Source organism: Mesitornis unicolor, unplaced genomic scaffold, assembly GCF_000695765.1.
Source record: "Mesitornis unicolor isolate BGI_N332 unplaced genomic scaffold, ASM69576v1 scaffold21398, whole genome shotgun sequence".
NCBI lineage: Eukaryota > Metazoa > Chordata > Aves > Mesitornithiformes > Mesitornithidae > Mesitornis > Mesitornis unicolor.
In genome coordinates, this window is record NW_010202799.1 from 18,479 (window position 1) to 33,937 (window position 15,459).

General features: G+C 39.6%; 1 protein-coding gene across 1 annotated transcript; it reads right to left on the bottom strand.

The window, feature by feature from the left end:
* Window positions 1-2,795: 2,795 nt before the first annotated feature.
* On the bottom strand, window positions 2,796-14,959 carry LOC104545383 (kinesin-like protein KIF21A; the record flags this gene model as incomplete). The annotated part of the gene is made up of 7 exons (XM_010190514.1): window positions 2,796-4,054; window positions 6,130-6,329; window positions 8,304-8,474; window positions 11,063-11,180; window positions 12,242-12,406; window positions 12,696-12,876; window positions 14,823-14,959. Coding segments are annotated over 7 exons (1,066 nt in total), but the record flags the coding sequence as incomplete, so codon positions are not given.
* Window positions 14,960-15,459: the final 500 nt, after the last annotated feature.

The following is a 15,459-nucleotide window of genomic DNA, read 5'->3' on the forward strand; positions in this document are numbered from 1 at the left end:
AGAAAACTCTCATTCTCCCCTTTCATGTTGGAGCATCTGATGCTTAGGTCTGACGCTCTCGGGAGGTGCAGCAGAGCTTGCTCGTCCCCACCACAGCCTCATATCCCCTTCTAGAGGCAGGTATTAACAGGCAAAACCCCATTAACCTTCGCCAGCTGCCACAGGCAGGCTTGACTTCCACCTTCATTGTCTGGGGTGAGCAGTCATGCCCCACAGGCTGGCTGCTTTCCCTCCGGCATCCACCTTCTGGGATCTGTCACACAGGAAAGCCCTAAATTCTGATTCCCTTTTTCATCCAAAGAATAATAAGAATAGGAACATCCCTCTGCAATCTCTCTACTATTTCTTCTTTGAGCAGAAATTGGGGAGGATTCATGAATGCTCTAATGGAACACTAAAGACTGGGCTGGACAAGTAAAGCCTTGCCTTTTCATACTGTGTCCCTGATAAAGATAAGAAGCTTAGACTTCCAGATAAATTTTGGAAACAAGGGCATGCAGGTACAAGCAGCTAAAGAGGACTGTAGCTTCATTCCTCCCTTCTTCCTGGATTTGTTTCCATTACAGTACAAATGGGACAGTAGCAAGTGGGAAGACGCAATTTCCCTTCCCAACTTTTAAAAAACATTTTAGTTTTAAAATCTCTGCATCATTTTCACTGCGTTTCTGGCCCATGTCTGTAAACAAACCCAGAAGATGGAATGCAAGCAAGCAGTTGAATATAGCAATAACTATGGCTATTTGCTGCTTTTCCACGATAATTTCCATGGGAACAGAAGCTAAAGGTTGAAAGATGTATGTGAAAAAGTATCCCTACTGATTTTTTAAAATCTTTACTTAAATTTTGTGAAATTAGGTTAGAAAATGCTGTAATAAGGCCTAAGCATTGAATTAAAGTATTACCACATGCTTTTTAATTTAATAGTATTAGTCTTGGGTCATCCATATTTTTCAAAGGCTTTTGCTGCAGAGGTTCCCTTTTCTTTATTTAGTAACATAATAAGATGTACTCTCTGTTTATCCGACTCTGGACCAAATTAACCTCTGGTATACTGGGGTAGAATCAAAGCAAACAAACTAGCAAAGCACAGGGTAGCTTTCAGCAGCTGACTGGTCCCATTGCCTCCAGTGTGCCCATGCTAGTGCACGTATTGGGATGTATTTCTATACTAGCCAGCCCTGCCGTCTTCCCACAGTCACCCACGTGGAGTTAAAGCTATGCCTGCTCTCTCCTTTTCCCTGTAAAAAGATCACCTCCCCTAAGAGCTCTTCTGTTGTTATCACATTTGTATCTTGCTTTTGAAGCCTATGACAAACTACAAGTGCCACAGACTTACCTGCTAGCACAGCAGCCAGGAAACACAGGCTCCTCATCCTCTCCGTGGTCAAAGACAGATTTCGGCAGGCAGCGTGGAGCCTCTTATACAAGGCAGGGACGCAATAAGCAGTTGTTACATATTGGAACAAGAAACACTGCAAATATTTTCTCAGCATTCATATCTTACATGAAATTAATTATAACACATGACCTTGCCTGTATTTAAGAACATATCTAAGCAGATAAGATGAGATACAGTTACTAATTTGTCTACAAACTTTGCTCAGCTTCTGAATTCTAACTTGAGAATGTGATTTTTCTGTAACTTAAAATTCTTAGAAAAATACTTTTTCAGAGACCACCTTCACTTTTTTAAACAAACATCTTCAGACAATGGGAGTCCAGCGCTTACCTTTTTCCTGATTTTATATTATCTTTTGTCACATATGTAGTTTTATATCACAAAAGAAAAGTTTGGAGAAAAACAGTTGAAGATTTCTCCATTAAAACAAGACAGTGATACTGTGACCTTTACAAAATGACAATTTTCTTCCAATTACTTGATGGCAAGAACTTTCAGAATAAAGCTATGGTAAGATCTAGTTTAGGTGGAATATCTTCCTGGAGGAAAAAAAAGTTCTTAAAAAAAATAATCTTTCTAGTCACACATTATTTTCAGTTATATCAGTGCCTATCAGGAGATAGCTCTGTAAAACAGAACATCTGTGCTGTCAAGCATCACCAAAGAGAAGCATCTGCAATTCAGACTGCTGCCTCGCCAGCCCCTCACCATATGGTCCATTCGAGCAGAGCAGCCTGACAGCTGGTATCTCCTAGGTTTGGAAGGACTGATGCTGGCATCGTTTGTGCACCTGGGCACAGCGGGTGGCCTTTACCCACTGGGCCAGGCGGAACAGGGACCCTCCACCAGGCACACAAAGCCTCTCATGAGTCTTGCGCATAAATCTACTCTTCACTGGGAGTTTTGCTCAGAGTTGTGACATGGTGCGTGTACACCCCTGAACAGTCAAAAAGCATGAGAGATAAATACTATTGCTGCTGTTTATTCTAACAAACCTATGCATAGTTTCTTAACAATATGTATCATTACTCCTTTCTGACAAAACTTGGACTAAATCAGTGACCTCAAATGGCAAGCAGTATGCAGTTCCATTTCTTTTCTTTGTTTGACAGCCCATATGTAATAAGGTAAGAGCTGACATCTCTTAGGAACAGGAGCCATCTGCTTCATTTTGAGTCTGTACTGTACTTAGTATGAAGGAGTCCTACTAGGGTTCCTAAGTACTAGCAAAACATAAATAATGGCCAACAAGAACACCAGAAAAACCTGTGGGCTGTATTACTCAGAAAGCTATTCCACTGCACTGTGTAAAACTGGGCATTTTCTATTTCAGGCCTTCACAAGGGAAGTGATTTTTTTTTAATATGGAAGTATTATGAAAAAGGCAAAGAGAAGTAGCTCACATTCACATCTTTATTTAAGTGTTACCTACACAGCTATAATTTACAGACTGGTATTTTCTAGAAAAAAAAGAACAGCCAAAAAAACCTCAACATCCAAACACTGTGTGTGAATCTACATAAACTTTTAAAATTTGCAGAATTTACAAATTAATATTAAAGTTGGGTAAATTATACATCCTCCCTCAATATCCACACTCTGAGAGCTTTAAAAGTCATACAGGCACAAGATAAGGTATTTTCTTTGTACAACCATCTATTTACATAGCTTTTTCCAAATACACGTGGTTCAGTTCTCAAAGTAACTGCCAAGGTTTGCAAAACAGTATTTAAAATACATTTAGCAGCATACAAAATTAGATAAAAGGAAAGACATTTTGCTTTAAAAAAAGAAAATGTGAGATGATAAAAACAAATCCATAAGAAAATAGATTAAGATATATTTCTGTTATGACATTAAGAACACCTAGTCATTACAGAATATGGGCAAAACACTAATGAAACATACCAATTTATGAGCATTCGAGTTCTAGTCCTGAGCACAGAGTATACATAGCTGCACAACTTTGGTCAAAAAGGATTATATGCTAACATTAACACAAATCATATGGCATTCGCTGTTAGCAGGATACAGCCATGTCAGACAGACGTGCCATTAACAGCTTCTTTCCATCTTTTATTCACTCCATTTTCCTAACAGTGTAAGTGACCTTTAGAATCCTGAAACAACTCCTGCCATAATCAAAGGCTTATTACTGGGACATCATCATTCCCCTGCTACCCTAAAATGCAAAAGAGCTGATCAAACTTGTGAGTGAAATGCAGCAGAGCACTTTTGTTATATAATCCACGTTATAATTTTGAGATGGTCGTTAGAGAAGACTGATTTCCAGTTAACTTTAACTGCAAGTGTTACATACGCACACAAATTCAGCCATAATGTGTAGACACATATATGTGACCATTGAGACACAAGCAAGTTACCAAGAGGTTATTTTTTTCTTAAATACAGTACATATTTTAAGGACAGCAGGTCTAAGTAGAAGAGTTCACTCTTATTTTTCAGTTCACTCCAGTCATCACTGATTACTAAATAAGCATGCAGCAAACTGCATAGAGTGCACCTCAAAATCATCAGTATGTTTATTTATCCCTGTGATTTCAATTACTGGCAAGATCTTCACTTGCATCTCCTGTATCTGAGCTCTGTCCATCTATTACATTTCGGGCTTTCCAGATCCTCACAGTCCGGTCACTGAAAAACAAAATAAAGCTGTATTAGAGCTAGGTAATTAAACTGGGGGGGACGGGGACGGGACGACAGGAAGCACACTTTATTAAAAGCTCAAGTGTTATTCAGAAAGGGCTTGTTGGTGAAATAAGACTTCCTTAATGGATATGCAAGGGTCATTCCATCTCCAGAAGTCTTTGAAGTGCAAGATTTACAACATTTAAGTTTCCCTAAACTTACCACAGCACTGGCTACTAACTTGAACCATTTAGGCAAGTATTAAGAAAAAAGAAAAGTAGGAAAGTAAAAATCCTACTCTAATATTACTGCCAGCTGTATTTGAAAAAATGAAGTAATAGGCAGCAGTAGACTGACATCAGAGAAGAGCTTCCATCATGTAATTATTTGCAACTCAGCTGACCACAAACAGGCAGTGTACTACAGAATTTGAGACAGACTCAATAGGACAAGACATTGTCCTAAAAAAAAAAAGTGTGAAAAATTGTAATAGGTCAAATCAAACAGGATCTGAAATGTGCTCAGTTTGCATGAGAGGAGTCAGTCTGTAATAAGGTAAAAAAGCACAGAACTGCAAGACAACAAAGTCTTAAAAAAACCCCAAACAAACAAAAACCCGCACAACACCACAAAACCCCACAAAAACCAACCAAACAACAAAAAAACCCCAAACCTCTTAAAACCCTTCCCCAATAAGGTGGTGTTCAGAAGCCCAGGAGAGGCAAGTTGTAATTCTGTATTTCTGGCAACAGACACTATTTACACAATTTTCAAGTATGTGAAAGTAAAGTATCACATGGAATGTGTTACAAAATGCTACTGTAATTAAAAAGTAAAACAAAGAATTTGTATTTTTAAATAGCAATTTATCCTATGAAAAAGAAGTAGAAGTTATGAATTTCTCATACACATTGACTCTCGTGACCAGCAAATATTGACCCATGTATTCTTTACATCCCCCTCAAAAACCCCCATGAAGCAGCAGTCAGGACAGACTTCACCGTTGTATAGAGGTTTTCTGACTTGAGCCTTCATGCCATTGTAAATTGTTAGGAATACCCTGAACTCTGTAGACCTCTGCCACAATGTGACAAGTGCCAAAAGGCTGGGCTTTTCTTTCGCAAGTAATAAGGAATAAATTTCACATGCATGTATCTTCTAAACTTACTAATAATCTTTAGGCAGAGATACAAGCTTTGGTGTCTCTACCCCTATTTGTGAATGCTTAACTATGAAAACTGGCCACCAAATGTGGAAATGTAGCAGCTCCCAGTTGTGAAGTACTGCTTCAACTCCAAGTCCTGCTTTCGCTCAGAAGGCCAGAAGCTCCTGCAATTGGCACCAGAAGAGAATGAGGCAGCTTCCACAGCTCCTGTGCTCAGGCTGCTTTGCTAAGTGGGCTCTGGTGCTGCCTCCTGCGCTTTCTCCAGAATCAGATATTTTTTTTGGTCAAGACCCCTGAGGTTTTAGGTACTAAAGTTGCTCAATTTACTGAGGAGGCAAATAGTGAAATCAAGGTTTTTAAAGCACAGTAGGACAGCTTGCAAAGCCTCTGCTGTATGTCAGCACTTTAAAAAACCAAACCAAACCAGCAGGAAAAAACTGACATACCATGACTTTTAGGAAAATTCCCACAGGTCAGGAGTCAGCCCTAGCAGTAAATAGCCAAACTATAGAGACCAGCTGGTAAAGTTCTCACTATTGCCAAATTCTCCCTGACATCCTGTAAATTAATAGTCTCCAAACATTTCCGATACAGACCCTTATCACTAAAATAATTTCTGACCATTCACCTCCCACTGTATGTAAATTTATTAATTTATAAGTTATATACATGTACTACTGAAATTTTAGTATTTTCTTCCCACACCACAATGGATCATCTTCTGCAACCCCCAGGGTGCACACACCCCACTTTGGAGACTACTGCAGTAGATTATTAGCATTTAGGGGCATGAACCAGGTCTCCCTGTGCTTGGTACAAAGCAACTTACACAACTGAATATCTCTTAAATGCATTTTCATGAGCAGAATTCTAGCAGGAGCTAGAGAAAAGGAAGTCACGGAGAAGAAAAACTCACTCTGATGCTGTGAAAATCTGGCCAGAGTTGGTGCAGATTGCATTTATGGGGCTATCGTGTCCCTTCATCTCCCCAATGGGTGCGAAGGTGTCCACATTCCAGAGCTTGAGGGTGCCTCCTCTGCAGCCACTGAGCAGAACCGGAGCTCCAGGTACCAGGCCAAGAGCACACACCCAGTCTTTATGAGCATTAGGAACTTGCTGAAAGACAGAAGGCAGGCAAGTCTCACAGGGCTGCAAAACCTTCTAGAGGAACAAGTGCAGAAATGGAAAAATACCCAAGTTCTAAGCCTGATGCTTGTCCTGCAGCAGATTTGCTACATGACTCCAGGTATAACCCAGCCCTGAGGCTTCTCCTCCTTTAGAGCAAGGAGGGTGCTTTCTTCCATGAGGCTACTTCTATACTGCAAGTTTGCTTCTTTGTCAAACAGTACTGCAAAACAAGAACAAAGTCCAATATGCACAACTGACCTGACACGGAACAAAAATTAATCTAGGATAATGCTAAATCTGCATATGTTCAAATATATATTAGAACATACGGTCTCTGTATATGTTTCAAGTCTGTCCATAAAACAGTTACAGAAGACAAAGATAAAAACCAAAATACTACTCAAAAAATACACCAGGGAGACATAAACTGTTTCTTTATTTGCCTTAGTCCTTCCTTCTTTTCTCATTATACATTATAATTTGATTTTGTGACGTAGCACTTAACAAGAATACATTAATTCTTTATTGAGGAAGAACTCATTTTACTGCTAATACAGAAAGCAAACTGCTGCACAGATCAGCTGAGAACAACATCCAGCATGGAGGAAAAACAGCCCAAGTTTGCTGTCTCTTAAGAGGACCAAGAGTGGCTCTTCTCCAGTTTGGTAGGAACTGCTTTGGTTTGCTGCCTCTCTCATATTATGGAGGGCATTCAGCTTTCTAGGATCATCTTGGTGTTTTAATCTATGATAGACACTGCTGTCACAACACTGGTGGTCTGGTCTGCAGCGCTTCATGAAATTGGACAGGTGAAAAAAAGTAAAAATCTTCATTTTGTCACAGAAGTAGCTTGGGGTGTATAGCACCAAGTGAAGTCGATGATGTCTGAATTCTTTTGAATAGCATGTTTGTTTAGTGTTTTTCATCAGCTATAGAGAACCAACCTTGTTTAACATGTGCATGCCAAACCAGGACCTCTGCTGAAATGTTAACATTTATACTTTAAAGCAGCTCAGCTCTGTTTTCAGGGTGTTTAGGGTTTGCTTCCCCCCTCCCCCTCCCATTTAAAACTGTCAAGCATACACACCAAAAGAAAGTTGCAACAATGGAAATTCTGACTGGATATGGAAGAGGGGAGGAAATTCATACAAGAGTAGTTTAAGGATTGCAATGGGTCACCCAGAGCAGCTGTGCAACCTTAAGGTGACCAATCCATTATTCTTTCATATCCCAAAACTTCAATATTTTATTTGTTTCCTTGCTACCAGTTTGCACGTTAAATGCACATAAAAGACATTCTCCTCCTCCCTTGAAAAATTATTATCTTTGCAAAACCAGCAGCATCTTCTGGCCTTGTTTTTCTGCCTTCCATTTCTCACACAGGCTCAACACAGATAATTGTATTTGGAGCAAATATGTTCTAACAGCAAACAGATTGTCATGCGAGTGTTGTATAAATAACATAACTTATACGTTGTATAACGATGAATTGAGATCTAGGAGTAAGTTTATTAGAAAAAAGACTGGGTGGAGTGAGGTAGGTTGTAAAGCCTCTTCACAAGAAAATACTCTGTAGTTTGATCTAATGATCCAAAGCACTGTTTGTCATTAATGAGTTCCCAGTCCAAAATTGATATCCAACTGTTCCAATCATAGAGGATGCAAGTGCTGGCTTAATTTCAAAGCAAAAAAGCCAAAACCCACCTACTCATAGCTAAAATAAAGGGCTAAACGCTTCATCCTGATGCCACATAAATGGAAAGAAAAACAACTGCATTCCTAGTATAAAGTTCATTACAAACATTAACATTAAACATTATACATTTATTTCTTAGGGCCTTCCCTATTAAGAACATCAGTGTCTAAGTGAATAGTCATTCTATGAGCCTGAACACTTACACAGTCTGAACACAATTCTACAGCATGACAACATCACATTAGCCACATGATTTTTAACATTACCTGAAGAAGGTCTTTTTGAGTTAAATCCCATTTCTTAATTCCATTGTCTCTGGATCCACTAAAGAGGTTGTCTCCCATAATAGCAAGTGCTTCAATGCCATCATAATGAGGAGGTTCAAAATTGTGTGTAGGACTTACACTTCCAAGAGCTCCTTCAGTCACGTCGAACATCTAAAACAGATAAATAAATGATCAAATACGTCAAGCAAAATTATCTGCCATCTAACCAGCTTGGAAGACAGGTAGTGAATAACTTTCACAGAAAAACTTGGAAAGTCTCATTACAGGTCACTGTATCATGATGTATATTTGGCAGAATGTACCTATCAAAACTACTCCTTTCTCCTCTTCTACCTCTTGCCTGATGCAGGAATATTTCACCGATTTCAGAGAAGACTGCTCTGGAAGAAGTGCTACTACATGGTTATGAAATACACAGTATCTTCACAAGGAATAGCCTATATATACACACTGTGTGTTGGACCAGAGAAACAAAGCATGAGAGTGAGCATGGGAAAGATGACTGACACTGGGAGAATTGTATAGGCAGCTGCCCAGAAGAGGCATTCATGTATTTTTCTGGACAAGGTGTTTTGGCATGGGTTATGTACCACTACATGCTGATGCTTTCCATGGAATAGGCACACCTCTGTCCTTGCCTGTGCTCCCAGAATGTGGTCTTAAAACAGATGCTTTAAGTGAGGCTATTTTAACAACTCAAAGCATAATCAACCCCATCAGCTCTTTGTCTCTAGAGAAGCAGTGTAAGCAACCCTGTGTCATTTTGCACTATAGAAAGCCAGAACTCACCCAGTCAGACTGAGCTGAGGAAGAACAGATGAGCCATAACTTTTTAAACCACTACCTCTGTTTCACACGCAAATGTCAGGCTTCATCCCCTATTATTTGCTCTTCATTGACCTTTTAAAATGAATAAGCTTGGCAGTGGAAAAAAAAGGACAGCTTGGTAGCATAAAAGAATACCTCAAGTGAGTTAAAGGTATTTTAAAAGTTACTGCATTAAATTAACATGCATCAGTTCCAGTTGTAACAAAAGAGTTAAATGATACACCAGAAAAATTAGGCACTGAGACAGAAGTGACTAGTATTTCTGGCTCAGTAAACAAGACAGTAGTTTCCTGTGGCAGGGGAAAGCAGCATCTGTGACCAGAGCTACTACCCACAGTGGACCTACCATGTGAAGAAGCACTCAGAATTCCCAAACTGCCACACTGACCATGCACATGCTGATCATTTGTACTGTCCAAAGCAGCTTGATGATTATGGAGGCATACAGAACACCCACTACTTTGCAGCACGTACACATGCCCAAAATATCCTTGGATATTCTAGTGGTGTAAGTCAAGATGGAGGCAGCCTCATAAGCATTTATGTAGCTTCCTCACAACAAAGGAGCACACAAGAGTAGCAGACAAACTTCTCCGACTGTTGACAGCTGTGTTTTCGAAGGGCCCTTCCACCTCCTTCCTCATCACGTGAGCTTGTAGCATGACAAACTTGCATTATGTGATCACATCCTGTTGTCCCCACTGAGGTCATTACTGTGTCAGGATGGTAGCTCTTAACCAATGGTCTCAACTGTGCAGAGAACTAATTGTTAGTGCCTCTCTCTGTCACCCTATTGCCTAAGAATCCTCTGGCCTCTAACCATAGGGACTGCTGATAAGATTCAGATCCACAGCCCAAACCATCAAGCTATGCACCCCTATCCCAGGCAGTCTTCTGAGGCTCGCCTGGTGCACAGCCAAGTGTCCAAGAATTGCAGGATAACCTCAAAAAGAGAAAGCCCAGCTCAGTGAGAAAGCTCACTTAGGTTTTGGCTCCTGCTCCACTCACAGATGTGTTTATACACTTCTTCCAGTGTGCAAGAAGTATAGGCACCAGAGTGAAGAGTATCCCCTCACAACAAGGTAGAGAATCTTGCTCATTCTCTCTTTGGCCTCATGAATCACACGTTCTCTGCAGTGTGAGGGTCAGCTGTCTGGGGAAGATGAGGTATAGTCCCCATAGTCTGGTGGTTTGGGCACACTCCTGAGAAACAGGAGCTTGAGGGTTCAAATAACCAGGCTGAGGTGGGCCAAAGAAAGGACAAGAAAAAAAACAACAACCCAGAAACACAGAAGCCCTCATTCCCCCAAAACCACATCCCCTATCCTTGAGTGAGTTAATCATGATGTCAAGAAGCAGGAAAGTATCGTGACACCACTGGCTATGCTTTGAACACAACTCGAAGGAAGCATGCTAATGAATACACCAAGCAGACTGGGCACCTTGGCTGAAGTGTATTGACCTCTCTCTCTCCTTCCCAACTCCAGAACTTGGGTAACAACTAAGCAAGAGCCTGGGCTGGACCCCAGATTCTCTTCTGTGGGGAGCACACAGTCTCTGCTGAGGCAATTAGGTCTGCACTCCAAAACAGAGGCACTGACTTAAGATACTTTCAAGAGCTAAGAGTTACTTAAAGGGAGGTGTCATGAATATTTCTCCAAGACTTTATACGCCTGATCTCCACCTTACTGGGGATTAAGAAAAAGTTTAACCAAAAGTTTAACTCTTCTTCAAAGACAACCATCCAAATAAAAATAGCACTGAAGTCAGAAGTGTTATTAAGACTGAACATTACCCATAATCTATAACTGATGAAAGAATTTATATCTTGGGTATCATGTGTCAGATATGGAGATGTGAGTCACTTCTGCTGAAGAGTTAAAATAAATAAACAAATACTAATGGTGTACCTTTATATAATGATCCTTTGAACCAGTGACAATGAGATCTTGTCCATTGGAAATTCGATCTATAGTAAGGCACATAACAGGACCCTGGTGACCAGTTAGCTTTCCTGTAGACTGAAATCTTCAAGAATAAAAAGAGAAGACATGAGGATTTGTTATTTTTTCATATATCCAGTACAAACCATAGCACAGTTTGTGCCAGAATATATATTTTTATTTTCCCCCAAGTCTTCACAATTCATCTCCTGGTTATGTATACTCTATTTCTCATATCTATGTGTAAATGTTAAATCTAAGTTAAATATTAACAAAAGCTTCTATTTATGTAAAATAAGAAGCATTTAAAGAAAATTTTAAAGTAAAGACAAATCAGACCCCTCAAAGTATTCTCTGTACCTTGAACACACTCTTTGGGTGCAACTGTTTGGACAAGTGCTGTTATAGTGTGGCCATCATAGTCCCATACTATATTAGATCAGTTGGCTTTCATAATCTCATCAACAATTACTAGTCAGGATTCATGTATCTGTCATCTTACAAGAGCCTGTTTTATAGTGCCTGTCTTAAACAAAACCTTGTGGTTTTCCTTTCAATGTGTTTTGTCCTTTTTCCTTTCCTGTGTTTGTCCTGTCAATACTTAAAAGGGGCTTATAAGATGGGGACAGGCTTTTTAGTAGGGCTTGTTGTAATAGGACAGGGGGTGATGGTTTTAAACTAAAAGAGGGTAGATTCAGACTAGATATAAGGAAGACATTTTTTCAGTGAGGGTGGTGAAACACTGCAATGGGTTGCTCAGAGAGGTGGCAGATACCTCATCTCTGGAAACATTCAAGGTCAGGTTGGATGGGGCTTTGAGCAACCCAATCTAGTTGAAGATGTCCCTGCTCATTGCAGGGGGAACGTGGACTAGATGACCTTTAAAGGTCCTTTCCAACTGAAACTATTTATTATTCTTCCAATCATTTTTACTGAAATAATTCACCATAACCTTAACACATGAGGAGGTCATGAGCACCTCCAATATCACAGTAACCACCATGGCATGGATGAGTTGATCTGTATCTTGACCATATTTTACCCGGGTTATGGATATTACCATAAACAGGAAACACTTTATTGACTTTGTTTTATATGCACATACAACAACCTAAAGAACATTCTCTTCTGTTGGTGTTCAAGTACCTTTTCAAGTCCCACATCCTCACTGAGTTTCCAGCAGCTGCATAGAGGAATGTGCCAGTTGGATTTAGTGCAATTTGATTGATCTGGTTCTCTCCAGCTGGGATAGTGACTGTTCTGTTAGTACTTCCTGAACACACATCACCAGGCATTGCCTGGCCTGAAGACCTGAGTACAGGAAGGAAGAAAAAAAAAAATAAAACGAAAGACAAATTCCCTTATTATGTGTTCATAATGAGCCAATTATGAATACTGAACATTTGAAAAAAAAAACAACTCTACAGGCAAGTTGTTTTGTGCTTCAATATATTACCAATGCCCAACACTGACTTAGCCTGAACACATAAAGAAAGCCTTCACCCCCAAACAACGTACTGAATTGAATTAATTCTAGTATTTTTTTATCTAAAATTAAGATTCATTTAAACTCTTAGAATTTAAGGTTTAGCATACTTACGTCAACGTCCGAATACACTTAGCAGAATCTCTGATGTCCCACACCTTGATGTAGGACGTGGAGACTGTGAAGACCAGGCTAGTGTAGTTGCAATATTTTATAGAAACAACGTTATTTGGATGACCCCCCAGAGACATAATCTCTTGTCCAGTTACCAGGTTCCAGACTTTACAGGTACGATCTAAAGACAAGCAAAAAAAGGGAAAAAAAGCATGAGCAAAAAATTAAAACAACCAACCAACCAACGAAACACCACAGAAAACATGTTATTCCGAAACTCAGTTATTTTAAAAAAAAGTGTCTATACATTCATTTGCACTCATATATAACCCTCCATTTTGGTAGGCACTTTTAAAGACCCATTTAATTAATCTCTTTTTGTAGAGTACACATGGGCATCATCTACCATCATCAAAACTAAAGAAGGTTAATAATTAAATGTCATTTTTGAAGATGTGCATATTAGCTCCCATAGCTTTTTAAAAGGATAAAATCCCATGTCGTCCCAAAACTGTCAGACAGACAGTTTGGAGGCTGTAGAGTTTAGATGATGACAGATCAAGAGAACTACTCAATTTTTAATTCAAGAATTCTTCATTGGGAACATAGTACATGAAGGGCTTTGAGCCTCAGCACGACAGAGGACTGACTATCACAACAAAATTACTAAGGTGAGAAGTGATTGAAACTGTTTGGTGCTTTGGAGCCTCTGAAAATCCCAGAGCAAGTGCTTTTGTCACAGTTTTCATTCAGTAGAAAAGGAATTTAAATACTGCAACCTTTTGTGTAAAGACCCAGTTTTCAAGACTTTTACAACACAAATGGAGTCCACACAGGAAACTCTCCTTGCTGGACCATGTCTGGGTCACTCCATATGTTTCAGAAGTACATTTTTACTGGAATATGTACTGGGAGGATGAAAGGAAAACTTAATGTGTAGGCAGTGTTTGTAAGAGCACGAAGAGGGTAACTATACCAAGAACTCGTCAGCTGCTTTAGAAAACCTCCACTATCAAGACCAGAGCGCAACATCCGCAATGCACCTGGAGGCTTACTGGCGTTCCTGAACTGGCACTGTCTGCTAGTGTTATGGCTGTCAGCGAGCTGAGGCTTTCTCTTTCAGTGACAATTTCCAAAAGATTTAACTTTAATTAAACTGCTGTCTACATTCTTGTACTCTTGAGTACAAATATAAGTACAACTTTGCAAAGTTTTCCCCTCCAAAAACATATACAGCAAAAATTCTTCCATAAGTATGGGAAGCTAGCATATGACAAAAAAGAGCAAATATTTACAACACCTGCAAGCACTCCATGTTAAAAACAAACAAACAAACCCTTTAGAACACACATCTAGATGCAAAATAAAAAAAATTAAGCACCTCCTTCCCCTCCATATAGCCACTAAATTGAAAATATCAATACAAATAAACAAAGCAGCATTTACATAAGCTAAAAATACGTCCTCTTTTGCATTTGTGTCCACGTGCACAAAAGCCAAAATGTTCACATAAAGCTTAATACACCAAAAGTTTGCCAATTCACTGTAAGAACGTGTCTTGGTATTTTTAACAGTTACGTAGTAGAATAGCCACAGAAACTGTACCTTTCTCCCCAAACAGTTTCTACCAGCATAAAGAGTTCATAGACTGGCTGCACCATCTAGTAGGGAATTTAGTGACTACCAGATCCAGTCCATCCTACAACAGCCACACAACTCTTCCACCCACAAGGGACAGGATGAGGAGCACAGGAGGAGCAGAAAATGGCCCTAACTCTGCTCAAAGAGTTAACTATGGTGGGAATAATTGATTCAAACCCTGTAGATAGCACAGCCAAAGACGTGCTAATTTCCACCTCTACCCCTACCCTGGGGCTATTGCATTGCATGCACATCACATGTGCATATATGTTACCATTATTGGTTCCATCATATCACTCAACAACTGTTAATGCTATTCTTGAGAGTTACTTTTTACACTCCAAATAAACAGCCAAATACTACCCATGGGAATTAAGGATCCTCACAATTTTCCATTGTGTTTACAGCACTACACACAAACTGAGAATTTCACAACATTCCAAAGCAGCCTCTGCAAGCAGTACAGATGCACAAAGCTTGTCTAACCTTTAGATCCAGTGAAGAGAAGGTCATCAGTTGCATCAATGCAAAGCACAGCCTTGGTATGTCCTTCAGCTGTATAGATACACTGAAGCGGAGATGATTTGATGCATTTTGAAGCAGGGAATGGGTTAATTATACCCCTAAAGAAAAAAAAAAAAGAGAATGTGAGTGAGTTGGACATAGTAACAGACACAAATCAAATTAATTTACTTAAATGTAGGGGGAAAAAAATAATTTATGTTTTTTTTAACGAGCAGAACAGCTGAATGCTTTTCATAAACTATGTAAGAATTTCTACTGTTTAGCTTCAACAAGTGTCAACTCTGGACTCAAGTTTTAAAGGAAATCACACACAAAAGCAAACAAATGAAAAAGATAAGATGCTGAATATTTGGTGTATGGGAAAGTCTGCATAATGCTGAAGGAACCAGGATGCTTAAGGCTCCTGAATTTGTAGGACCAACCTTAAGACTGCAAATTGCATAAAGACACCGTAGTCTAAATAGCACATCTCAAAAATGGAGCAAGTGTAGTGTATGCTGCAAAGTCAGCAAGCATTTCATATCAACTGCCTTCTATGGGGAGGCTTGGAAAGCTGCTACTGACTCGTATGCCTGAGTAAGGTTACTATTGTGCCCTG